The sequence below is a fragment of the Camelus dromedarius genome, chromosome 30 (genome assembly GCF_036321535.1).
Source record: "Camelus dromedarius isolate mCamDro1 chromosome 30, mCamDro1.pat, whole genome shotgun sequence".
Classification (NCBI taxonomy): domain Eukaryota; kingdom Metazoa; phylum Chordata; class Mammalia; order Artiodactyla; family Camelidae; genus Camelus; species Camelus dromedarius.
In genome coordinates, this window is record NC_087465.1 from 9,837,153 (window position 1) to 9,863,475 (window position 26,323).

A 26,323-nucleotide genomic window follows, 5' to 3' on the forward strand; every position below is an offset into this window, starting at 1 on the left:
AGCCCGAGAACGGCGCGGCGGGGCTCGGACCGGGGCCCTCACCTTTCCTGAAGTGGCCGTGCGGGGATCGGCTCCGCTGCGGGAGCAGGCGAGGAGCTTCGAGCCGGGTCTGCGAGGCCAGGATGGCGCGGGTCACTCCATCCTCGTCCAGCCGAAGGCTACATGCGCTTCCAGCCCGGGCTGGCCGCGTCTTCTATTTGGGCGCCTCTGAGGCGAGGCGTGAGTGCGGGGCGAGCCCGGTGTGGGTTCACCGCAGCAGGACCCGCAGACGTCCGCGGGCACCTGAGAACCTGTGCTGGGGACAGCGTCCTGCCGGAGCCGCCCCTCGGCCCAGGGAGGGTCATTAATCAAACCATCCGGCGGGGCGGGGCCAGAGGCGGGGCGTCCTCATGGCCCCGCCCCCCCGCGTCCAGGTTCCCCTCAGCAGGACTCCAGAGCCTCACGTCAAGCGTCCGCGGTGTTGGCGACCGACTGGGCCAGAGCCGCTGTCTGGGCTCTAGGACCTCAGCGCGGCCTCGTGAGTTACCGCCTCACCTCCACCCTTCCGCTTCGAGCCCTTTCTGAGCCCTGGCACCTTCCAGGCGGGCGCCGAGCCGAGGCGGGAACGCGGCCGTTTTGTTGAGCGTGACTTAACTCTCTGAGGAAATGTGGAGTGTGCCGCCTCGATGCGCTCACCTTTTATTCTCCCACAAGGTAAATGTTTCCTGCTGTCCTAACTACTTGAAACGGTAGTCCCTCAACTCGGGACTCGGTGGCGCGTTAATTGAGCCGCCCGGAGATGAAGTGCACTTAGCTCGACCTCACCCGCCGTCTGCGGTCCTTTAGGAAGTTCCCCAAGTCGCAGTCGCTTCTCCTCGAGGCGCAGACCCTCGCCGGCCACCCCCGTTGCCCCCGCGGGGCCGTCGCTCTGTTTCTTCTTTTCGACCGATTTGAGTTTCCCTGTGGGGAACTCCGCTGAGGTTTTTACCTTCGTGGAGCCCGGGGAGCGCGGCTGGCGGCTGGGCTGGAGAGACCCTATCCCGGCTCCTTTCGAAAGGGGGCGCTGCCCCGCGAGGCCCGTTCCCAGACGCCCGGGAAGCCGGGCCCCGGACGCCCCGACCCTCCGAGGCTTCCGCGCGTTTGGACCCGTTGCCTTCGGGGGTGAAATCTGAGCGGACGCCCAATATTGCCTAGTAACATAGTTGGTACATCCTTGAAACAATGCGATAGGGAGAGCAGGACATTTAAAAATCTTCTTTGAGGTCAAGATGGCATACCACTTTTAAAATATCATTAATGAGCCGCTCTTGTTTATGGGACATAATTTCATCCTTTCCCATCCTCCATTTTTAAATTGGAGCTACCATCTAGTACATAATGATGGTGGCGGCACTTGATGTTGAGTATCTCGTTCCACACTTGAAGTATATTAGGGAGTCAGAATAATCCTCAGGCTTTCATCTCAATTCCCATTCAATAACAGTAGTTAGATTTGCACTTTAGAAAGAAGCCTACCAAAATACCATTGGTTCAAAGAAGGACTTTCTTTTGATGAATTGAAAAAGCACATCTTTTTTTCTCCAGTAAATTGTATGTAATGAGGAATAAAGTAGTTGGAAAGCAGTGTTTCAGATTCTGTAAATAATCAAATCAAACAAGAATTCAAAGGTTTTTCTTATATAATGAGATACCGTAAAGTACAAATCGCAAAAGATGATGTCTCGTACTATAGACGTAGAGTCAAACTTTTCGGATATTTAAGACTGAATTTACTCGTTTTTTTACAGATTTTCTTTTACTTTTGAATTAAGAAGAGGGTGAGGTTCATGTACATCATTTTTTTGTCAGCAAGCTTTCACATTCTTTCAAAGAGATTCCTGTATTAATAGAGAAAAAAAGGGTTTAAATTATTTCAGAAATGAAAGTTATCCAAAACAGGTAGCAAACATATACAAATCTAGGACACAATAATAGTGAAGGCTGATGATTACTAAACCGTGTGAATATCCTCACGCTTTAAAGGAAGCAGAAACAAAGACTTCCCCCTGAGTTAGGGAAGAATGTGGAAACTCTATGAGTTGGGAGAAGTATGGAAATAAGAATGGAGGGAATGTGGGCCAAGACTAGGGTGAGGCACATTAGGTGCCCAGGGCTCCTTATATTTTGCACTCTTGGCATCTCACATGCCTCACCCTAGCCTAGCCTGGTAGAGTCTCCTTTTACTTAAGGATGTGGATGAAGGTGGAGGCACGAAGGAGACACTTCACTGCTGACAATGGCTGACCAATGGCCCGCTGTGTTACCTAACTGTCTGGTTGGAAAGAAAGGACTGATGTAACAAGATCGACCACTGCAGGTCACCCTCTTGTCCTATCTGCCGCCACTCTAAATAGCCTCTCTGAATCCTCTAAAGTAGTCCTAATTCCTGCAAGAAACCAGTATTTGCAGTAAAATTTAAAATGGAAGATGAAACTCTTCAAATCATAGTATTACATAAATTAGTAGCAGGTACCTTGTTTAGCTCTTTATATGTGCTAAGTGCTTTACAAAAAAGCACTTTATTTTCGCATTTAGTCTTTACAAAAACCCTTTGAGGCTTTTACATTTACAGTTGAGAAAATAGAGCTCAGAGGGTTGAAGCAGAGCTAGGATTCAAGCCAGGCACAGATAGATCCTAACACTTGGGCTTTTTACTATATTATTTTATATAATATTTGTAGGATTCTTCATTATTTGCAAAACATTTTTTTGTATCTATTAGTTCAATAAAGGGCATACTTAAACTTGGATCCCTATTAGCAATCCAAATACTATTTTCATAGTGTGTCATTCTTTAGAGTTCTTGTCTAATCTGGCTTTAGAGTGCTGTAGATTTTATTTCACTGAGTGTGATGTAGGTTTTAAAATCATATCGTCTTTTTTCTAAATGTGTCAAATAGTTTGCCATCTTATTGTCCTCATAATGTAAAATAATCACATGTCAGTGAAGAAAATATATTGCTATGTTACAGGTCTATATATCAATAGGTTTTATATAGTTGGTGCTTTCTTTCACTTTTCAACTATTTCCCTTGTAATTTAATTAAAGTGTAATTTACATAAATTGACTTTTGCATATATAGTTCAGCAAGTTTTGATAAACATATATCGTCATGTAATTACTACCATGATAAAGATATGCAACATTTCATCACTCTCCCTCCCCCATGTTCCCTTACTCTCCCTCCCCCACATTCCCTTGTGCTGACTCTTTGTAGTCAACCCCTAGTCCTTGGCAACTACTGATGTTTTCATCTCTGTAGTTTTGCCTTTTCCAGAATGTCATGGAATCGTATGGTAGGTAGCCTTTTAAGTCTGGCTTCTTTCGTTTAGCATAATGCTTTTGAGATCTATCCATGTTGTTTCATATATTGCTAGTTCATTCCTTTTTAATGCTGAATAATATTCCATTGTATGGATGTATTACAGTTTGTTTATCCAGTTGAGAGACTTTTGGGTTGTTTTCAATTTTTGGTGATTATGAATATACCACTAAAAACATTTGGGTTCAGATATTTGTGTGTGAGTATAGGTTTTCGTTTCACCTGGGAAAATATCTAGGGGTGGGACTGCTAAATGTAGTAAGTATATGTTCAACTTTGTAAGAATATGTCAAACTATTTTCCAAAGTGGCTGAACATTTTTTGCATTCCCATCAGTAGTACATGAGAGTTCCATTTGCTCCATTTTCTTGCTAGCATTGATTTTTTTTCTTTTTATCCACTTTAATATTTTTAAAGAAATAAATGGATCCAATATTTTAAAATCAGACAATTTCACAATCTAGATATTGCTTGCCAGCTAGTCTGATTTCTCCAGTTCAGCATGTCTGCCTGGCTATACTGTTTTGGAGCTGCGTAGCTGCAGTTGTCTTTAGTTGGACATGTGCTCTAAATTCACCTCAGTCACATTCTCACCTGCTTCCCTTACTTAATTTACTGGCCTGCACCTTAGGGCGTTTTTGAGACCCCCCTTGCAGAGTAGTTAAGAGCTTGGCCTTGGGAGTCAGTGACCTGGATTCAATTTCTAGCTCTGCCTCATGGCAATCCTGTGGCTTTGGGGCCCTCTGACTGGGCCTCTCCAATGCTCATCTTCCCCATCTGTAAAATGGGGCTGATAGTATTCTTATCTCAAAGGGTCCTACTGCTTTTATAAAATTTGTTTGTGTAATGAAGACTAAGCTTTCAAATTGACATTTTAATATGGAAAATAACTAATATAATTCATATAACTTAGATCTTACATAACTGTTGTTCACAGAGTAAGCCATTGACAGAGTTGAGACTAGAAGTCACAAAAGCTAGCTTAGACTGCTAAAAAACTTTGCTGCTTATCACTATTGATTTTTTTTTGAGGGAGAGGGCTTGTCCTAATTTCAAAAGAGTTCTTTGAGAATTTCAAATAAAAATCCTAATATTATATCTACATTATTAATACATATGTTTATTTTGCATATAAAAATTAGACTGAGGTTAGGTTTAATACAGCAAAATTAAGGCATTTAGAGCTTTGCAAATGAGTTTATATAAGATCATCCCAGAATTTCATGACTAAAAATATTATCTAAGTTTTAAAAAATTCTTCTTGAAGCACATAGGAGAACTGTTGTTGTTACAACTGTTCAAACATAACCTTAACAGTGGTGAAAGCAAATTATTTTTACTGTTCTTAATGTTCGCCTTTTAACTTAAATAAACCTAATGCTTCCATATTCTAACTAAAGATAATAGGTATTTTATAAATAGTTAAATAACACACAGTGAATTATGGGTCCCAGAGAGTCATATCCCTTAAAGGTATCTGAAGCTAAGGGTATGCTAACCCAGCTAGAAAGTTATTATTTTTGCATTAACAAATGAGATGGATTGACTCTACTGACATTGCTTAGGCTTGAAAGATAGTTAATCAAGTAACAATTTGTTTTTTTTCATTGTATAGTGCTGTACAGCATTCTCAGTGGATATTATTATCAATATGTAAATGCATTTAATGTCTGTTTTTAAATTACTAAGGCTCAAGTACCTCCTAGCATGTTTGAAAAGAGAGGAAACATCTGTCAGAAGTATTTACTGTGACAAACATAGAAAGAAGCAATAATGTGTACGTTTTTGTTTAATACCATGTATTATTTTTAATTAAATAGTGAAGGCATTTGTTCAGAATCAGCCTTTAAATAAAAAATAGTGCTGAACTAAACTTTAATTAAAGTGTACATTGATAGTATCAAGTTCAGTTTGAGGGTCAAAAGCAACGTCAATGAGTCTGACTTTTTCCTCCCTGTAGGGAAAGCAGGCTTGTGTAAATATACATGAGCACAGACTGCACGCATTTATAAAAGAGGTGGAAAACATTCCCCTGTCATTGGACAGATGTTGCTTCACTGTGTTCCGCATAGGATACAGGCACAGCTCTCACTGTGCAGAACCTTAAAGGAGCATGGGGCACATAGTTTCAGCGTTTTGAAATAAGCCTCTAAGCTCCTTTCCATCTCTAAGCAGGCTCCCCACCTCGAATTTTAAATGTAAACTGTAGGGGACTCCTCTGCTGATGCCAGCTCATTCTCCTCCTTAAAGTAATTAAGGGAAGAAGTTACTTTAATCAACTTTTCATGTAAAAAATCTGTTCTTTACATTTGGGCTGTATATTTTGATTTTAATACTTTACTTTCTAGGGTTTTTTTAAAATTGAAGTTTAGTTGATTTACAATGTTGTGTTAATTTTTGTTGTACAGCATAGTGATTTAGTCATACATTTATATTCTTTTTCATTATAAATTATTACAAGATATTGAATGTAGTTCCCTGTGTGATACATTAAGGACCTTGTTGTTTATCTATTTTATGTATATAGCAGTTTGTATCTGCTAATCCCAAAGTCTTAATTTATCCCTCCCCTCCTTTCCCCTTTGGTAACCAAAAGTTTATTTTCTATGTCTGTGGGTCTCTTTCTGTTTTGTAAATTAGTTCATTTATGTCATTTTTTAAAGATTCTACATATAAATTGTATCATATAATATTTGTCTTTCTCTGTCTAACTTACTTCACTTAATATGATAATCTATAGACTCTTCCATGTTGCTGCAAGTGGTATTTCATTTTTTATGGCTGAGTAGTGTTCCATTGTGTGTGTGTGTGTGTGTGTGTGTGTGTGTGTGTGTGTGTGGTGTGTGTTGGTAAATTCTGTACATTGCTACACACACCATTAGACCAGTTGTGAGCTGTGGCACATACCGCATATGCTACAGCCCCAAGCAAAACTCACTAGGGCTGCACTGATGAAACAGCAAGCAAGTCACTATATCCTCATTTTCCAAACTGGGAACACTAAACACAGAGCTAAATGCATTTTTAACTACTATGTGCTGTAAAGACAGGGTACCCTAAAGAAACCAGCAGAATAGAGGGTTCCTGTGAGAACATAATGTCCTCCTTCTGCCACAACTTCTTTATCCAGTCATCTGTCGACAGATATTTAGGTTGTTTGTATATCTTGGCTATTGTAAATAGTCTTGCTGTGAATATTGGGGTGCATGTCTCTTTTTGAATTAGTTTTCTTCAGATATACTTAGTAGTGGGATTGCTGGATCATATGGTAACTCTTATTTTTTTTTTTAAAGGAATCTCCGTACTGTTTTCCATAGTGACTGCACCAAATTACATTCCTACCAACAGTGTAGGAGAGTTTCCTTCTATCCACACCCTCTCCAGCATTTATTGTTAGTTGACTTTTTAATGATGGCCATTCTAATCGGTGTGAGGTGATACCTCATTGTAGTTTTGATTTGTATTTCCTTAGTAATTAGCCATGTGGAGCAACTTCTCATGTGCCTGCTGGCCATCTGTATGTCTTCTTTGGAGAAATGTCTGTTTAGGTCTCATGCCCATTTTGTTTTTATTGGTTTGACCTTCTAGCTTTATTTTCATTGTCTCTTAGCTTTATACTAAATTAAAGATGTAAGCAATAGGCACACCCTAAAAAATCTATTATCAAGAGCTTAATGAAATTCCATAATATATTTGGTCACCTTTTATTAAAGCGAGGTTAACTGATATTCGTATTTACTAAGACAAATCATTTGTGATACTAAAACATATTTTGGCATGACTTCAGTGAAATTACCTGAGAAAATAAAAAATGTTTAAAAGAGAAATATTTAATACTTTTTGACACTACAGAACTTCAGACTCAGGATTGAACATCAACTTCACTGATAGTGGCAGAAGCAGGACGTTCTTTATGTTCTCACAGGAACCCCTCTATTCTGCTGGTTTCTTTAGGGTACTGTGTCTGTGCACTATATAGTAGTTAAAAATGCATTTAGCTCTGTGTTTAGCGTTCTTAGTTTGGAAAGTGAGGATATAGTGACTTGTTTGCTGTTTCATCAGTACAGCCCTAATGAGTTTTGCTTGGGGCTGTAGCATATGTGGTGTGTGCCACAGCTCACAACTGATCTAACAGTGTGTGTGGTAATGTACAGAATTTACCAATATTGTTTTCTGAGGCTGTGTCCATTTTTATTGTTTTCCCTTTCACCTTGATGATATGCCATCAAGACCTTTTAAAATGCTTGGCAAAAAAACAAAACTCAAGAACACTCTTGTGGAACTGACACTAGTTACGTTCATCTTTAAGAGACTATTGGGGTGCTATGGACAAACTGGCTATGGCTTTGATGATAATGATAATGGACATAAGCAGTAAGACAAATTCTCACACAGCTTCTGTTTTGTTTTGTATGTGAATGGTAAGGAGGCAAGACCAGAAGTAGGACTCCTTACATATTCTATCTCCTCTCCCCAAATAAAACATTTTCCCGACTCATAGGACTCTCTCTTCTTTAAGCCTCCATCTCAACAAGCCTAAGCCACTCTTCAGGGAATGGGGGTAGGGCAATGCAGCGCTGTTGTTCTTGGGTTTTCTTCAGGTGGGCTGCATTAAGAAGTGCTAAGTTACTATCCCTACATTAGACCTTGTAAAGAGGGTCTCATGACAAACTCACCTGACCTTCACTAGGCAATTCTGGAAAAGGGAAATCTATTCCAAAGTACATTCACTGGCTCTGATTACTTTCCAGTGAAATATGCTATTGCCCTTCGTTATATTGTAGTGTCTACTATAATATGATTGGAAAGATCAATAAAGCAATCATTTTATTGATTATACATGAAAAAAGTTGAATGAATAATTTATAGGATATATCAGTATCTGGTTTATAATGCCCATAGCATTTATTACACTATACAGTAATGGTATCTCACATTTGACTCTCAAAATAGGTTTTTGCAAGATCTTTGAGATCAAGACAATCTCATTTCAGTTTTTATATTCAGTATTGACTGGCATATAGCAGGTGCCTATTAGTTTTATGAATAAAGGAAGTTATTTTCTGGTATGGTTTATCTTTACATAAAAAAGTAACATCTTTTTAAAACTGAAAAAGCAATTTTCTTCTCATCAGGAGACTTAGAGCTGGTTGATAATGAGCTAAATTATGTGTGTACTCAAGGTTTAGAATAGTGATTCTTAAACTGTTTTTTTTTAATCATAAGTCTCTTTGAGAATCTAATGAAGCTTCTAATGTCTCCTTCAGGGACACCAGATTAGGAACCTTTGGTTTGGAGAAGTGGTGAGAGTAGCCTGTCTCAGGTATTCTGGGCTTCCCCTCCTTTCTGCCACCAGATGCCCTTGCTGTAACCATTCATCGTCATCTGGGTCTGGGGCTCCTTTGATATGATCCCTGCTCATTCAGATATCTTTACCTGATGCTTCTGGGACTTTCCTGAGTCACCTGCCCTACCTCAGTGGGTGTATCTAGTCTGTGACTTCCAGATCTTCCTGAACCAACCCTCCCACTACAACTTTATGACTGAGCAGATGAACAATTAACTTTTGCGTGTGTGTGCTTCGCCAAGAACTGAGAACAGATAACTAGGAGCCAGATGGACAGTCTCTCTTCCTCTATGTTGTTGACAGTGAGGGTGTCTCATCCTACCCCCAAAAAGATGTTGCATAAATATTTGAAAGAACCTACCCCGACTCTTCAATAATTTTAGGGTTATCTTCTTGGGAGCCTTCTGGAAGTGCATTTCCATTTGCAAGGTATTTTGGTACATCAGAGAAAAAAACTAATTTTGGCTTACCCACCTGTGGGTAATAAACAGGAACTATGTGATGTGTTGTTTCAAAGTTACCTGTAGCGTGCAAAAAATTAAAAGCATTCTGCTTTGAAACTAATAACTTAATTGTGAACATGACATATAACAGCATTTAGACTGTCTAAAATTATATTTTATGAAACGGAATTAAATAAGGTTAAATAGATCCACATTAAAACCAATACAAATTAATATCACAGATAAAATATCACACTCTTTCATACATGAGAACCTACACAGGAAAGTTTATGGTCAACTCTCATGGACAAAGTGGGTATACCGACATTAATATAAATATTAACTGCCCTTACATTTTGCTGTTATCAGTTTAGTTTTTCAGAGTGTTCAATCTTTATGGTGTAGATTAGGCAAGCAAAGTTATTGTACTATGTTTATACCTTTATTTCCATACTTAACATTCCATATCATTTCTCTGGGCACATCCATGTTGCTCGACTAGTGTTTATTAAATGAATAAACTAATTTTTCCATCAAAACACTACAAAAGTAAATACTAAAAGATACTCAGATATTTTGAATTTTGTTAAAGTGTTTGATTCTGCTTCTAATTTTGAGCTATATAGTTGTGTGACTGTATTTTGGACAAGATTTTTAATTGTAAGATAAAGATTTTTTATTGAAGTCTTGAGGTCATAAACCCTATAATTTTACCATTATAGAGCTCCAAATTTACAGGGCTATCAAAAATATGTAAAAGGCATGAAATACAAAAAATGACTATCTTCCTAAGACTCTCTGTTCACTTACAATGTAATTTGATTGTACAGAGGTATCTTTAAATGGTTCATCTTAGCTCTTCAAAAGACCTGAAGGTATATTGTAGATTTTTAAAAATACACATTATAACTTCTAGACTTTAATTCATACTTTCCATTTTTCTTGATCAGCGATGACAGAGACTTTACATAAAGACCAAAGTGTAAGCTATTGACCACATACCTAAGGATAGAGTTATTGCATGTTACATACATGTATCGAGGATGTCACTGGTTGTGAGCCTGGGAGGCTCAGAACTACATAATTTGTTGGATGGGGATGGCAATGTGTGCAGGCTGCAAAAAAGAAGGATATCTACAAGTGGCCAAGAGAGAATAACTAAGTACTCCTGAGGAAAACTCAGATAATTTCTATTGCAACCAGTCAGCTTTAAATTTCAATTTTATCTTAATATAATGGACCTTAGAGTCTATTTTTCAATGTAATAAATCATATAATCTATTTGAATACTTCTAAAATTTCAAAGTTCTTTCATGGTATATTGTCTTATTTTCCTCCCTGCTTCCTTTTTATTTATAAAAATTATTTGTTTACATATCACATATTTACACATTTGCAGATTTTTCTAAATTCCCACCAAACTGAAGAAAATTTCTGAGTAGAGCAGACATTATTATGCTTACATCATGTACTTTTGCCAGATATAAAGTTATACATTTTCCCACCCTCACAGCTCTCTGTTTACATAGGTGAGATAGTCATACTCAATATAAATGAAACAACTTTTTTTGGCAGTAGCTACCATTTTCATATACAAACATAATAGTTAAAATTTCCTAGGAATTGTAAATAAGTTTTTTTAAAAAGTACAAAAATCCTTAAACAAAAAATCTAAACGAAAATCTCCTTATTTTTGATATTTTTTGGTTGAGTAGAATATTCCATTCACTAAAGTAGAAGTGATCAACTAATGAATGACAGCTTGCTTACTTATGTATGAGTTACTTGTATCCTCGTTTTTACTGTTCCTTTTCTTGCTGGTTTTCTTGGCATCTTTGGATGCTTTCCAATTCATTAGAAATTGTCTTTCCATATTTTTAATTGCTTTTCCATCAAGAAACTCTAGAGAAAAACATATACATTAAAGATATATACATATTATACATATAATACAACATATAAATGTTAAAATATAATATGTAAATATTATATATACACATAAAATATATATACTTCTGGTTTAGGGCACATGAACTTAAGTTACATCATAGGCTGAAATAAAATTTATTTTTAAAAATACCTTAATATCTTATTTATACAACTCCTATACTTTGCTGGGCTTTTATTTATTTTAAATCATTTTTTTCTGAACAACTGAAATATGATGAAAAGTATAAAAAGGTTCTCTATCCATATCTGTTTTTCCTATCACTGACAAACATAATCACTGTAAACAATTTGGTGTTATCCTTCTTGGGTCATAAATAAATTATATTGTTATTTTCAAAAACAAAAATGTCATACTCAACAAAAATTAAATATTACCTATTCATTTGAATAATATTATGGTTATTCTTAGGAAAAAGCAACATATATTTTAGGTTGCTGAGACTAAGAAGTTTTATATATGTAACATGTTATTTTAAAAGTACATATATTAATAATGCTTATTATATCCTAGGACATACAATATAATAGGAACAACCCACATAGCTATCCTTTTGGTTCTATGAAGTGAAACTGCAGCTATCTCTACATTCTGTTCCTTTTAAAAAAAGTTTTGAAGATTGAGCATCTTAAATTATGCAAATAATTTTTGTATGTTGTAAGATATTTGGAAAATACAAAGAAATGGAAGAAACAAAACCTTTCCTGTATTCCACAATCAGAAATAATTAATGAAAACCACTGTTAACACTTTAATATATTTCTTAGCATTTTTTTCTAGGTATGTATTGTGTATATATGTGTGTATTAAATAAATTAGAATTCCCTATTTATACAATATTACATCCTACATTGTACTGTAAGCATTTTACCAATTCCCTATTTATACAATATTACATCCTACATTGTACTGTAAGCATTATTTCTTTGAACACAATTTTTAATGGCTAGTAGTATTCCAAGTACAAATATACAAGTAATTTATCTTTAGAAATATTCTTGACTGTTTTTCCTGTGTATTCCCTGTTTCCTACTCTTGGCTGGTGGGGGCAGGGTGTGACCCTCACATATGTGTTTTGAAAAATTGTCTTGGATATTTCTGATATGTCCTCTATCAGCCCCTCTTCCCCACAAGAGAACCAATGCACTAGCATTATAATTAACCAAGGTTTACTATAGCTATGAGCTTTGAAATGGTTTTGTCATACGTTAGTTTTTATACCCAAGTACAGCATGTCACAGAAACCCTCTCACAAATCTCCTTTGTGAGAGGGCAGTGCTTATCTCTCTGATGCTGTGTAACGTGGTCCCTGTTGCAGGGCGTTGGTCCATTTCACCTTATATTGTGCATGTTCAGGAATGTTATTATTTGTAGGGATCTCATAAAGGGACTCCCTACCTTGCTCCCCTTTCAAATGAAAAGAACTGCTGTATGCTCTTAGGGTGTCATTTGGCAAGTGTCAAGCAATGAAAACCTTGATCAGTTTTATCTACAAAGCCAAGAGTCTCTCAGGATCTTCAGAGAATTTGTGCCAATGAAAAGTTGGCAAGAGGTCAGCAAATTCTATACATTTATGACCAACCATTTTTGTTGCTAACAGACACATTTTCTTTTTAAAGAAGGAGCATCTGGTGTCCTAATTATTTCTGAACAGCAAGTATTTTTCATGTTTTATTTTTCAATTTTAACTTTTGCTTTTATTAAAATATCAAATTTAAAGTTGACCATTTTTGTGGATCCAGGTGTTATATTTATATTTCTGAAGGCTTGCTGATTAGTTAACTAAAAAGTTAACCAGGTCTCTTTCTCTAAGAAAATTATACTAATATAAACGTGTACCCAGTGATTTGGACCCCAGTATCAGTCTATCTCTGTATTTTGGTTTGAGACAAACAGGATTTCTATTTAGATCCATTTTCCACAGCTTCGTCAACTTGTTCAGTAAAAACTCCAAATCCTATAATTAAAGAAGAAAAAAGCAAGACACAAGTATTTCATACTTATCAGTATTTATTTCATATCAGTTAACTGTTTCTAAAAGTAAATACTGTTTTTCGTGAGTTCTAGCTCAGTACCAGGTACTTAGAAAGTATACAATATATCTTTTTTTTTTTTAAATAGAATTGTCTATGCTAATAATAGAGGAGGCTAAAGATGAGGCAAAAAGTAAGGTCCCGAGTTGGGGACCACAGAACTGGTCTCTATCACACTCCCCTAAATGGACCCAATCTGCAGTTCAGAAAACACTGCCTCTCTGGCCATCTATGCTGTAGAAGATGCACTGATCTTAGTGGAGCTTATGGAAGTTTACAGATTAAGGCTATTATGGAGACTGAGTAAGCAGTCCCTTCACATTGCAAGAAATATATTCTGTTGCCTTTTATAAAGACTGCATATTCATTTTTAAAATCTATAAAAAAACATATCAAAGGGGAAAAGAAAGAAGAAAAAAATCACGTGTGCTTATCACCAACAGATCACATTTAATATGTTATATATCCTTCTGATCTTCTTTTTTGAGCATAGGCATTTCTTTTTTAATTGTCATCATACTGTGAGTATAGTTTTGTTTTATGTGTGCCATAAACATTTGCGTATTTTAATAGCTTACAAGAAAATCGGCTTATAGATATTTCAGGGAATAATTAAATTATTCCATGGTCTACAATCCAAGTGAATGTGAGAAAAACAGATTAATAGCCTTTAAGAACCAGATCTCTCAGTTTGCCGTCTTCTCCTCCTCTTTCTCTTTATTTGGGTTTTTTTTTTTCCATCCCATGTTCTATCTTTCTCCAGTGCCTTAACTTCTTTCTGTCATTCCTTTTCTTGCTTTCTCCCCTTCTGCATTTTTTATGTGTGTATTTTATTTTAGCTACTGTTTAATGGAAGTGAAATATACTTTATACTTTGATTATTTCTTATCTATGCTCCAAATTTATCTGGTAAAAATCAAATCTGTAATGAATTACTCAAAACAAGTAATGGAAAAACTTTTTTTCTACTTTGTAGCCTGTGATTGATTTTTAAAAATTCGATGGCCATAGGCAAAAAAAAAAATAATAATAATAACAAAGTACCTTCAATAGAGCAAAAGCATTCTTTTAAAGCATGTTTTGCTGATAATAGTAGTAAATACTGATAATGACTAATTCTGTGGAGAAAGAGCTTTCTGGTTTTCAGAGCACTGCCGTTTTTGTGATGTTGTACATATCTAGAGGGATTGCTTTTCTTTAGAATATGGGTATGAGGATTACAAAGTTAACTAACATTCCAAAGGATAACAGCAGGCAAACACCTATTATTATTCCATTTGTTTTCTTTAAAACAAGACCAAACTTATCATAGGATATAAGGGAAAATTAGGAAATACAAATTATAGATTGCAAACCCAAAAGTAATTGATAATGCATTTCCTGGTATTTTTAGTCCCTCTAGCATTTCCTCACCTTCACAGCTTGGTACCTTTCATCTTTGTATATCTACTTAATCTAACTATTTTTACCTTCCATCTTATTCTCTGCTTGACCCATATTTATTTTTGCTTAGACATTTCATTTTTTCATTTTTGGAAAAATTTCTTATAATTAGACTGAGTTTATTTTTCAGGCTTTAGAAAAAAATTTTTACTATGAAGCTTTGATAAAACCTTTTACATATTAAATCCTCCCAAAACTGTCATATCAAGGAGGTAACAAACATGGGACATCCAAGTATATGCCTGCATTTTCATGAAGAAATGATGTCTTGGGGGAATAATCAGAAGGTGTCCAGGTGTCCAGAACCCACTATACAGCACCTTGTAGGTCCTTTAATCTTCCTGAGGCCACTGTCTTCCTACATAAAGTAGTATTTCGAGTTCTGCCTACTTCATTATTCACCAGATATTTATTGAATCATGAGCTAAGTTTTGTACTAGACTCTGATGTATTAAAAAATAATTTATGTGAAAAATATAAAGAATTATTTAAAATATATATAGGCAACCCTAAACTTCCTGACACTGCTACTTACTATTCGATCTTAGGCAAGTCTGTCCTCATTTATAAAGTAAGGATAATTAGGATTAGTTGTGGTGGCATATAAAGTACTTGGAACAAAGCACATAGGGAAAAAAATGTGTTAATTCTCTGCTTCTTTGCCTGTACTGTCACCCCTCAGCTTTTCTTTTAATTTTGGTCAACAGAGAGCAAAAATTGTTGTAAGTAAGAATAAGCTTCTGATCCACTGACAAGTAGTTGATTTCTTTATAAGAAAGCTCTCTTCAATAGTTATAACTTCACCCTTCAGTCCTGGGCCCTGGATTATGCCCTCTTCACAGCATTTGTTCAAAAGCTTTAACACAGCCATGGTTATTTTATGTGAGAGTTTCACTGTATTCCTCTTAGTTTAAAAACCTCTAAGAATGGAATTGGGCATTGCATTTTTGAATTTATATGATAAAGAGAGTCCTGTACAGTTTTGTTAATTGTTCCTCGCTTGATAAATGACCCTCAACATACTCCTTCCAGTGTATGTTTATTTAAGACTAAACTAATCCTGTGCTGAAATATGATTACCCTTTGGATACGCTCTGGTTGTTTATTGCCTTCCTGTCTTTAATAAAATGCTTTCACTTTCCTGCCCTTCAATAAATTCCTAAAGGGAGCAGACACTTTTCTGGACAGTCTCTGTATGATAAATGATCATGTCATGCTATCACTTAGATGAGCACTGCAAAACACTGAGGAGCCAAGTCTATTTCCCATGCAGGGCTGGTGCCTGAGCTCCCGCACAGGCGCCTGCTGCACTGGCAGGGCTCTCTCTACAATTAACGATGGCCGCTGATCAACCTGTATTTGACCAGTGTGCTCCAATCTTTATCGGAAACGTCTAGCCCAACTGTCCTAACTAAATCTAAAGACAGCCATTTGTCATCCCCTTGACTGCCTGTCATCATCTGCCTGAGAAAATCTATAATTTTTGGCTTGTTCCTGACTAAACTGTGGAGTGAATAAATTTATCTTTGGGTTACTCTGCTTGTCAGGATCAATATTGAGCAGAGGTTGAATACATTAGAAACTAGAGAAAACACAACAGGCCATAGTGGTTTGTTCTTTTGTGTCTTATAAATCAAATATTAGGTTATATAAGAGGCAGCAAGCACGTCAAATTTTTTATTTCCACCATTCATTCTAAGATGCTTTACTTCATGATAAATGGTCATCAGAAAACCAATGAAGTAAATCACTAATATATTTGACTGTGAGATGAACTTTTCAGATCACTTTATTGATTTAGCAAACTTTGCAGATATAAAAACTGTAGGTAAAGATTAAAATCTTTTGTTCTTTCAAGTTTTTATATGTTTTTGCAACCATGATATTTATTTGACTTAATAGTGTCAGTAAACTAATGTTGGCTGTAGTAAAGTTCGTGGCTTGTCGAGCTACTTGCAGAAATCCAAGTTTTATTATAAATGGTCTTCAAGAATTTAATATTTTAATACACTGCTGCATTCTTATTTAAAGGAGAAAAATACAAAGAAATATTAGTCAAAAGTAAATATCATTTAAACTAGAGCCTTATGAGATAGAGAAAGGAGTTTCTTAAGTATGGACTATTTTTAATTTAAAAGGTCTCTCCTCAGTGACTGATTTTGCTACCCGTTTTAGTGGGGAGAACTGGGTCATCAAGCAGAGAGTTTCCTCAGTTATCTGCCTTTGGTCTCATACTTCCTCTTCCATTCCCATTTCTGATTTTAATCAACAAAGGAAAAGACCCACCTCTCTTCCCAAATTAATCAGTTCTCTCGATCCCTTCCCCTCTCCACAGGCCTCCTTCTTTTGGGATCATCTTTCTCTTGCATTTCCAGTCTCTCCCTCTGCAGCCTTTATTCCTATCTCTTACTTAACCATTGCTACACTTCTTGAAAGAGTAGTCCAGACCAGTGCTTCTCAAACTTTTATGTGTTTACAAATCACCTAGGGATCTTGTTTAAATGCAGGTTCTGATTTATTAGGTCTGGGGCATAAACTGAGAGTCTGCATTTCTGATGCTGATGCTGCTGGTCCTAGGACCACATCTGGAGTTATAAGGGTCTAGGTCACTGCCTCTGTTCCTCAGTCACGGGGTACTCCTGAAGCCTGGTGCTTTTGAACAGGCAGTGCTAGCATTATCACTGAGCCATACACTGATAATTTCAGACTTAGTCTCAGTTCTTTGGAGCAGCTTATCCTGCTGACCTCACTGTTTATGACTCTGTGATTCCACATTCTTGCAGGATCCCTGGATCCTGCATAAATCTTTGACCCCACAAATGAAAAACCTCTGACCACAGAAATCCCTGGTATATAAACAGACTGCTTTCTAAGACTGGCTTTTGAGAATGGAGAAAACATCTCATTAAAAAAAACAAACACTGCTATACCTGGTGGACTGTTGCATGAATTAGCCCATAACAATAATCTATCTAGTCAAGAAAAAGCCCAAAGCCCTGAGCACCCAACCCCTACATCTCATGACCTTTCTCTTGCCTTTTGAAACAGCCTACACTCTAAGCAGTGTGTATCTCTCTAAATAAATCTACCTTTACTCAAAAACAAAAACAAACAGAAAACAAACAAAAACAAAAACAAAAACAAAAAGAAGAAGAAAAGAAAAGGAAAAAGCCCAAAGAATATCTGTGCAGTGTTAGTGCTATAAAACCTCTCTGTAATTCATCACCATGTTTCCCCAGCACTGGAGCTCCCTCTGGGGATCAGGAGCAGGTGTCCCTGCAGCAGACCATCAGGGATCAATTCTCTTGCTTCCTTTTCTATAATCTACATTTATTCCTTTCAGACAGGGTTCTCCTTCAGTAGATCACAGCAGAATGTAAAGCCATGGCTAGAAAAACTCTTTTTCTCCTGTAACCCACTACCTTCTCTATTTATACACAGACCCTTTACAGAAAAAGAATGGCTATGCTGATGGAAATAGTAAAACATCTGTTACACCAAGGAAGGAAAGGTCATCTGTATGTGAGAGGAAGAATCAGATTTTGTGGGAAGCCACACTGAGCATTTTATCATACACTCTGTCCTCCCATATGTCTCACTATAGTGTAAATTCCTTGAGGGTAGAGACCTTTTCTGTCTTATTTATCATGGTATCTTCAGTGCCTAGAACATGTTTCTCCAACAGCCTAGAACACTGCCTGGCATACATAATATAATAAATATTTTTGAATAGATTAACTTGATGGTGAGGTTCAGGAAAAGCTACACAGAGGAGGTGACATCAAAGTCAGTCTTAAAAAATAAGGGTTTGATTATTTAGTCATTAATCGTTAGACTGAATAATCAACAGTAATGAAGTCATTTATTTTGGTTACACATTTATCCTGGTTGTGCATTGTTAACATGGCCTAAGAATAATCATTGTAGGCAAAATTGCTTGGTCTTAATGTCATCAGAAAACTTCCTTTGTGATCATTTAGAGGTTAACATTTTTGTCCTGTTAAACTCTCCTTTTCTATTCAGAGTTAAAAGCATAATAGAATAAGACTTTAAAAGTAATGATGATACTGAATTGAATCTTGGTAACTATGATAATTACCCAACAACCAGATCTTTCAAGATATATTCATATATTCCCCACTTGTTGCTGAACATTTATTTGCCAAGCACTGTGCTTAGAACCTGGGCTTCAAAAACATTTAGGAAAAATACTTATCTTGCCAATTTGGGAAGCTGAAATTCTTCACCATTCTCTTTCCAGAAAAGTGAGCTTCTGTGCTTAGCCACTCTGTTCCCATTTCCCATGGGGTGAATGTAGAACACTGTGCACATTCCAAGTCTTCTCTACTTACTTAAGGACCTAAGCTCCAGGCTTTGTCACATTGATAGGATCACATGTACAATATATCTTATATAAGACTACCCATCTATCACAAAATCATATTATTGATACAAATACTGAAAAATCATAGAAAAATTAAATAATTCTGATGAATAGAAAATGCCAAATGAAAAGAAATATAGAAAAGCAGTCTAAAATTTAAAATATTTTTGAATGCAGACGTTATCCCATGAACTTCTTAATTCCTTCATGTTGTAAATTGAAACTGCTGATGGAATCATGCTTCCTTATTTGTCTTTTTATTTTAAGCATCTACCATGATTATTCAATGGCACTTCAGATATTTGGGGGAATTCATTTGTAGTAGAATAATATTTCTTTTCATAATTATCTGCTGCTTACAGTAGTTATGAGACAAGCCAGGTAATAACTCTGAATTTGGAAACAAGGCCAGGGGTAACTTTTTAGGGTCAGCAGGTAGTTGTCTGGAAGTGCTTTTGCAACAAGAGCTCAGTTTATGGGGGAAAGAAGCCTATTCTTCCTCCTGCTGTCCTATGTAAAGAAATTATATCACAGCTCACCCCATTGCCAAAACAGAAACTGGTCATGGCAACGGTTCAGCTCACGGATGTCTGTTTCTGGGAAGTCTTCACCAGGCTAAGTTAGCAATCCCACAATACTTAGGAAAACAGGATCATACTGTAGTCTCATCACTTGTTCACCACAGGTTTTTTGACCCCTGGGACTGTTTCTCTCTTCCTCTGTTCTACATGGAGTAGTATAGTGCCTGGCAAATATGGAAGTGCCAGATACATGTTTGAATGAATGAATAATTGAATGAATATGGCATGATATGGTGTAATATGACATGAATATAGCTAGTGCAAATCAGAATAAGTTAAAGATCCTTATTTGTGTTTCCCCAAGGACAAGCAGCCAGGAGAGAGCTCAGGTCTTGTCACGGTTACTAGAAGAAACTCATTCATCGAGAGATCAGAGTTAAGGGGCAAGAAATATAGCCTCTAGAGTGAAAAATTTGATGGAAACATTCTTCTCAGAGAAACATTTTTCTGTTGTGAGGGATGGAAGCATTGGGGTATGGAAGAGAAAAGCAGGTAAGACAGGAGAATTATGAAAGTAAATATATTAAGAAGTAAAGATTCATAAACTAGTTTTAGAACAAATTCAGAATAGTTTTAAAAGTAATGCATTTTATAGCTGTTTAGCAAAATAAGTATTTTTCAATCACAATTTCATGTAAAAATTTAAAATTAATTTTTTTATCTTACCTTCACATGCAGAAGTTGGTTGTCAACTGCTATGAGCTGATTAAGATTCTCCAGTATTTCCAAGTCTCTTATGTCATCAATATTATTATTGCTGATATTCAATATAGAGAGGGACTTCTGTAAGAAAAATAACTGAATTAGCATTAATAAATAGTTTAATTAAATATTGTGTAAATAAACCAGAAATCCTAATCTGTGAAAAATTTAAAATTTAGCAGTTCAGGCTGTTTTGCTCTTTAGGCAAGAAAATAAAAATCATTGGAGATTTTGTTTTTATGCCATATTTTTTTCAGATGGAACTTTTAGGACTATAGTAATTGTAATGTAACTTACTATTTTTGCCTAAAGTTCCTTCACAAATCTGATTTTCCTCTTCCAGGATATAAAAGAAATTTATAGGAAGAAGCCAAGAATCAAGAAGCAAAGAGAAAAAAGGTGTCCCAACAAACAAGTGATAATGTAATATAGAAAAAATGCTTATTTCAGTTTAAGCAAATTATCATTTTGTGTTAAGTATCAGTAAGATTAGTACTTACCTAGGAAGAAATAATTTTTATCTTTGTTTTTCTAAAGAGGAAACATGACCAACAATGAAAGAATATCTGGTTTTTATTTTTATCTCTATCTTTCCATATAGTTTTCTCTTAATAATCCATATGTTCAGAAACCACTTAAAATAATAATTATCTAATTAACAAGAAGTTCAACATCAGCTGTTAATGAGGACATAAATATACAATAGGCAACACTAAATCAAAGCCATCTTAAAATCGAAGGCCCAGGAATCTCAACCAAGATGGAGATTAGCCACCCAGGTGCCCACACACAACCAATCTTTAGAGAATATACTTCCTGATACTTTTTAAGACTTGAAGTACAGCTAAAAAAGTTCGCTTTATATTTAGAATTTCAGAATCTGCTTTAATCTATGCATAAATGAGCAAGCAAAAATGTTTTCAGTGGCATTTTGTAATAAAACTAGCCATCCCCACAGTGGGGTCAATCTGCTTGGATCAGTTGAGGTTGAGCTGAGAAACAGTTGATTCTATGGGATGGTAGAGAGGGTGGGATAGAAATCAGATCAATTCTTTCTTTTCTGATTTAAAGCACTACTCAGTTGTTACAAATTTGTTTTAAAAAAGTCTACTGCCCTCCATTTCTGGGCCCTCTGAAATAAAACCAATGAGATGTATTCCATTTACATCCATTGCCCCAGAATTGAAGGTAGCAAATCCTAACAAATCTTGGTTTTGAGGATTAGTAAAAGCTTCCATGGTACTCTCTGGCTCCCTGGCGTCTCAACTCATTGTGAAACCTCTCTTTTATGTAACTGGGTGATGTCAGGTGACAGCTGGAGCATCCAGTTGGTGCTCCCAGATCTGCGTGCTTCGGACCAGGCAGAGCTGTATGTAGCACAACCTACAAACATCAGAATCCCAGCAAGAAAACAACTTTTCATTGTAATGATTCTTTACGTTTTTAAAATTTTTTCCAAATAATTGTGCACTCCTCTTTCCTTAGGCTTTTTTTCCCTAAAATTTAAAATTTTGAGTCATGATAGTCACACCAAAGTCAAAATTTTGAATGAATTAACATCTGTATTAGAACTTCATACTCTACATACTCTACCTTTTTACACTTTTCTCTTGATCCTTCCAGTTACCCTAGAGGCAGGCATTATTATTTCTACCTTATAGCTGCTTAGTCTCCGAGAAATTATATAGGAAAAATTAGTTTTAGCTCTCAAATTCTCAACTGGCCGTATAAACATGCAGAATGTGTACAATATCCAAATATACCTTCACCACCTTCCTTTTTTCATTATAACTGTTAATCACTATATTCTTTGTCAGAATACTCCAATGTGGCCTTACTGCCAGAGAATGAAGAGTTCTTGGATCAAACAAGAGCTTTTCTCCAAGGGGAAGCCTCTGACTCTCAACATGAAGCTCTCTTAGTCCGTTTAATCCTTCTAAACCTTCTATGACAGCAATGTAATTGCCTCCCAGATACCTGCAGAATATAAAACGTATTTTTAAATAGGCATTCTGAGAATGTCATGGTCTGTAAATGTGATAAAAACGTAACAACTAAAAACATAACAACATGTGAAAATTATACAGTTGACCCTCAAACATTGTGGTGGGTGGTGTGGTTAGGGGCGCTAACCTCCATGTAATAGAAAAGCTGCATGTAACTTATAGTGGGCACTCTGTATTCCTGGTTACTCTGCATTCATTGATTCCACCAACCATGGATCCACCAACTATGGATCATGGATCATGTAATACTGTAGTATTCACTATTGAAAAAAAATCCATGTGTAAGTGGATCTGCACTGTTCAAACCCCTGTTGTTCAAGGGTCAACTGTACATGCAGAATATTCTCTTTATATTGAATCAATGAAAACTTTTTTTACATGATTCTAACACTGAATTAAATCTAAGAAATAAGTTTTTTTTTTTTAAGTGAGAGAATTGGGATAGTTCTATCTGTCAGTGTTCCTCTTATGTTAAGAGTGCAGAAGAATCATCTGGGTTATGGGTTTTTATAATGAAGATTCCTGAGCCTAATCCCCAGAGATTCTGACTTGGTTACCTACGTTGGAACCCAGCAGTCTACACTTTTTATTGTTGATGTGTAGTTATTTACAATATTGTATTAGTTTCAGGTGTACAGTAAAGTGTTTCAGTTATATATATTTTTTTCCATTGTAGGTTATTATAAGATATTGAATATAATTTCCTGTGTTATACAGTAGATCCTTGAAGCTCTCTTGTTTATATAGCAATCTGCGATTTTAATAAGTATTTCCCACCCCACTGTTTCTCCCCATTCTGAGGCCCTTGGCCTACTTTTTGAAAAGCCTGACAGTTTCTTCCAGTCTGGGAAAATTAAATCCACTGGGCCTCACTGTTTAACTAAAATCATTATAGGCAGTAAATGCCTTTTACAGTCAAATCTACATCAACATTATCCATTCTATGACCCTGCCCTTTTGAGATGTGTGAATCTGAAAGGCATAGAACTCATCTGGGTTTCATGGAAACTTTTTTCACCAGTTGAGCCTACATAAGTATGCTTTAGGTATTCCTACAAGCCCTTAAGACAACTCACCCTCCTGCAAAATAAAAGTTTATCAGGGTTAATAAAACACAAATTGCTGAGTATTATAGGTATAATAATTTATTTAGTATTAATAATACTGCAAAAAGAATAAAAATAAGGCCTGGTCCACAAAACTGCAGACAATGGAAATGCCTGCATACAAAAATATTACTGTAATGATGACAGACAATTACATTACTTAAAAATAAAAGCACTTACAGTTTTTCCAGTTTCTTTAATGACCTGAGGTTCTCTATACATGAAATACAATTGTTTTGTAGGTATAAATGGGTCAGATTTGTGGCATAATTCAAGTTAGTGATTTGACTAATACGGTTATCATACAAATATAAAACACTAAGATTTTTGCAAAGAGAGAGGTCTTCCTAAAAGGAAAACAAAAACAGGTCATACTTAGTTTCACCTGAAAACTTAGAGGTTTGTTTTTAATAAAGTTTTTCACTTAATTACTTTACACATTTTATTAAGGTAAATATAAAAAAACAGTATTTCTCTGTTCTTAGCACAGTCAAAACGAGACTAGAATTAATGGAAACTAATATTGTAAATCAACTATACTACAATAAAAATGTTTGTTGAATAATGAAAAAAAGACTAGAATGATTACAAAATTAGTTCTAGGTTTTAGTATTCTGTAACCGTATCAATAAAATTGTGTTTATTAAGAAAGATTTTCCCAGCGCAAGCCATTTTCCTTGGAAGCAATTAGGCTCCTCTGGAACTTGAAGCATCTAACAAATTATTGCTTTAACACTGTGTAATCTTTCTGTAGGATTGGAATAAACCGTGGTTTATAAATCTGAAAATTGTAAGTCATCTGGATATTCAACAACACTGAATTAATAAAGAAACTATGATAATGCTGTTGAAGGGAATACCATATAACCATTAAATATCCTTTAATTTCTTTAGTAATAGCTTATAGATCTCATAATAAAATGAAAACAGTACATTCAACATGACCCATTATCATAAAACATGCCTAGAAAAAAGAATGAAAGGACATCACCTAAATGTTAATAGTGGTTTTCTCTGCATGGAAGGATTAGAAGTCAATTTCTTTTTTTTTATATGTATTTTATACAAATGAACATCACATGCTTTTGAGATAAGAAAATAAAGGTATTTATAGAAGTCATTTCTTGTTTGGTGGTATAGTTAGTCTAGAGTAAGTAGGCAAGAGGTAGAGTGAAATTCTGCTCAAAAATATCTTTTATTAACAAGATCTTTGAAAATACAGCCACATCTTAAGAACTTTAAATCTACAAGTTATTCTTAGTGTGAATTACTTTAAGCAGTTTGCTTTCCTCCTAACAAAAGTCATCCATACTGAAGGAGCACTGACTGAGGGGACAAAAGAACATTAAATGAAGAGTCTCTGGAGAAAGCAGTCTGTGATAGTGTGATGCGGCAGAGAGTTCTCTGGGCAACAAAAGAGAAACATGAATTTTGGGCAGCTGGGGATAAGGCTAACCTGAAAACTGGAAAGGAATATAGAAGGGGGGCCGACTAGGGTCACTGTGAAAAAAGCCAGTTTGTCTCAACTGACAGTTTTGCTTGGGGCTTCGATGTTTTTTTTAATTCATTCATTCATTCATTCATTCATTGAATTAATATTTATTTAAGCACTTAATATGAGTTGAGCACTGTACTGGAGGGGGTTTTAGAGTGATGTGAACAAAACAGACATGATCCCTGCCCTCATGTACCTTATGCTTCCAAGAAAATTTCTCTCTTCTATAGACTTTAACATTTTGTTGTAGACAACGGATACTGTACAATGGCCTAAAAGGGTTATTGCTGCCTTAGAAGTTTCCAACGTTAAACTCAAGAATTAGCTTAGCAAAGAGAAAATTAGCTTTACACAGAGTACATACCCAAGTAAACATAATTTTGTCTGATATAACTGACATAGTATAACCTACATTTATATAACTAGTCAAATTCTATGCAAAAACAGATTTCACTGTTAATGTTTTGAAATATGGTACTTACGTATTGATTCTTAACATTTTGTTATGTTAAAAAATTCATATTTAAAGACAGTGGAATTATACAAAAGTAATTATCTTTGAAATTATGGACATATACTTCCAAGTCTAGTATGCTACACTAAAAAGTATTTTAGGTGAACATACATATTTAACACATGTTTAACAGTCACAGTGGTATATTTTATAGAGACTTAATTTTTAAAGTTTAACATCACAAGCAGGAAATTAAAATAAAAACATAATATAAAGCTGTCTAATCAAAATACAGTTAATAAGTATAATCAAAATAAAGTTAATAAGAAGGTATGCCCTGACACCAGTTTTTAAACTTTACATTGTTAATTATATAAAAAATAGGAAATAATTTCAGCATTCTTACAATTGCATCTATATTTTTGTCTGAAAAGTTTATATGAGTTATTTTCTTCAAGTATTGTGAAGTGGTTTCTTCTTTCCGGAGTTTAAGATTGCTGTTTTTGGCAATTAGATCCAAGGTCAGTCGAACCATGGTTTCTCTATAAATCAGACTTTCAGCAATAGCTCTCTTCTGATAACCATGTTAAGAAGCAGATCTAGGTATTGTTTTATGCCCACTTTCTAAAAATTAAAGGAAAAAAGGAGTATTATGTATATAACAATTTAGGAAAAATTATTTTGACTAGCTCTTTAATTTTCTTATATAAAACTATTTGATAAACTAATTCATAGACATTTTTAGGGACATTTAGGTTTTTTCTAAGTTTTTCCCCTAATTCTTTTTATGAAAAGATTTAAAACACCAAAATTAATTAAATATACAATGCACATTCACTTTAATCTTTAAATCTTTTCCTCTCCCTAGTGTTACTGTGGATATCTTTTGAACGATTATTTTTCTCTCTTGGAGTTGCAAAGGACCTCGGTATCATCTAGTGTTCTCACGTGGAGAAATTAAGGCCCAGAGATTTGTCTCAAACTACTCCACTTAGTGACAGTTGAAAATGAGACCAGGTCTCCTGGCTCCATTCTCAATA

At 35.6% G+C, this 26,323-nt stretch overlaps 1 protein-coding gene across 2 annotated transcripts; it reads right to left on the reverse strand.

Annotated features, from left to right (window-relative positions):
* Nucleotides 1-1,743: 1,743 nt before the first annotated feature.
* On the reverse strand, nucleotides 1,744-25,885 carry PPP1R42 (protein phosphatase 1 regulatory subunit 42). 2 transcript variants are annotated; one of them, XM_010988894.3, is made up of 9 exons: nucleotides 25,690-25,885; nucleotides 23,515-23,681; nucleotides 22,061-22,199; nucleotides 20,187-20,303; nucleotides 12,919-13,036; nucleotides 10,902-11,033; nucleotides 9,056-9,209; nucleotides 6,715-6,719; nucleotides 1,855-1,856 (listed from the first exon to the last, which is right to left on the reverse strand). In XM_010988894.3, coding segments are annotated over exons 1-9 (963 nt in total). In that variant the 5' UTR covers nucleotides 25,819-25,885. The 2 variants fall into 2 exon arrangements, with proteins under 2 accessions (XP_031297391.1, XP_010987196.2); XM_031441531.2 differs by lacking the exon at nucleotides 6,715-6,719 and having other exon boundaries at nucleotides 1,744-1,856; nucleotides 9,050-9,209.
* Nucleotides 25,886-26,323: the final 438 nt, after the last annotated feature.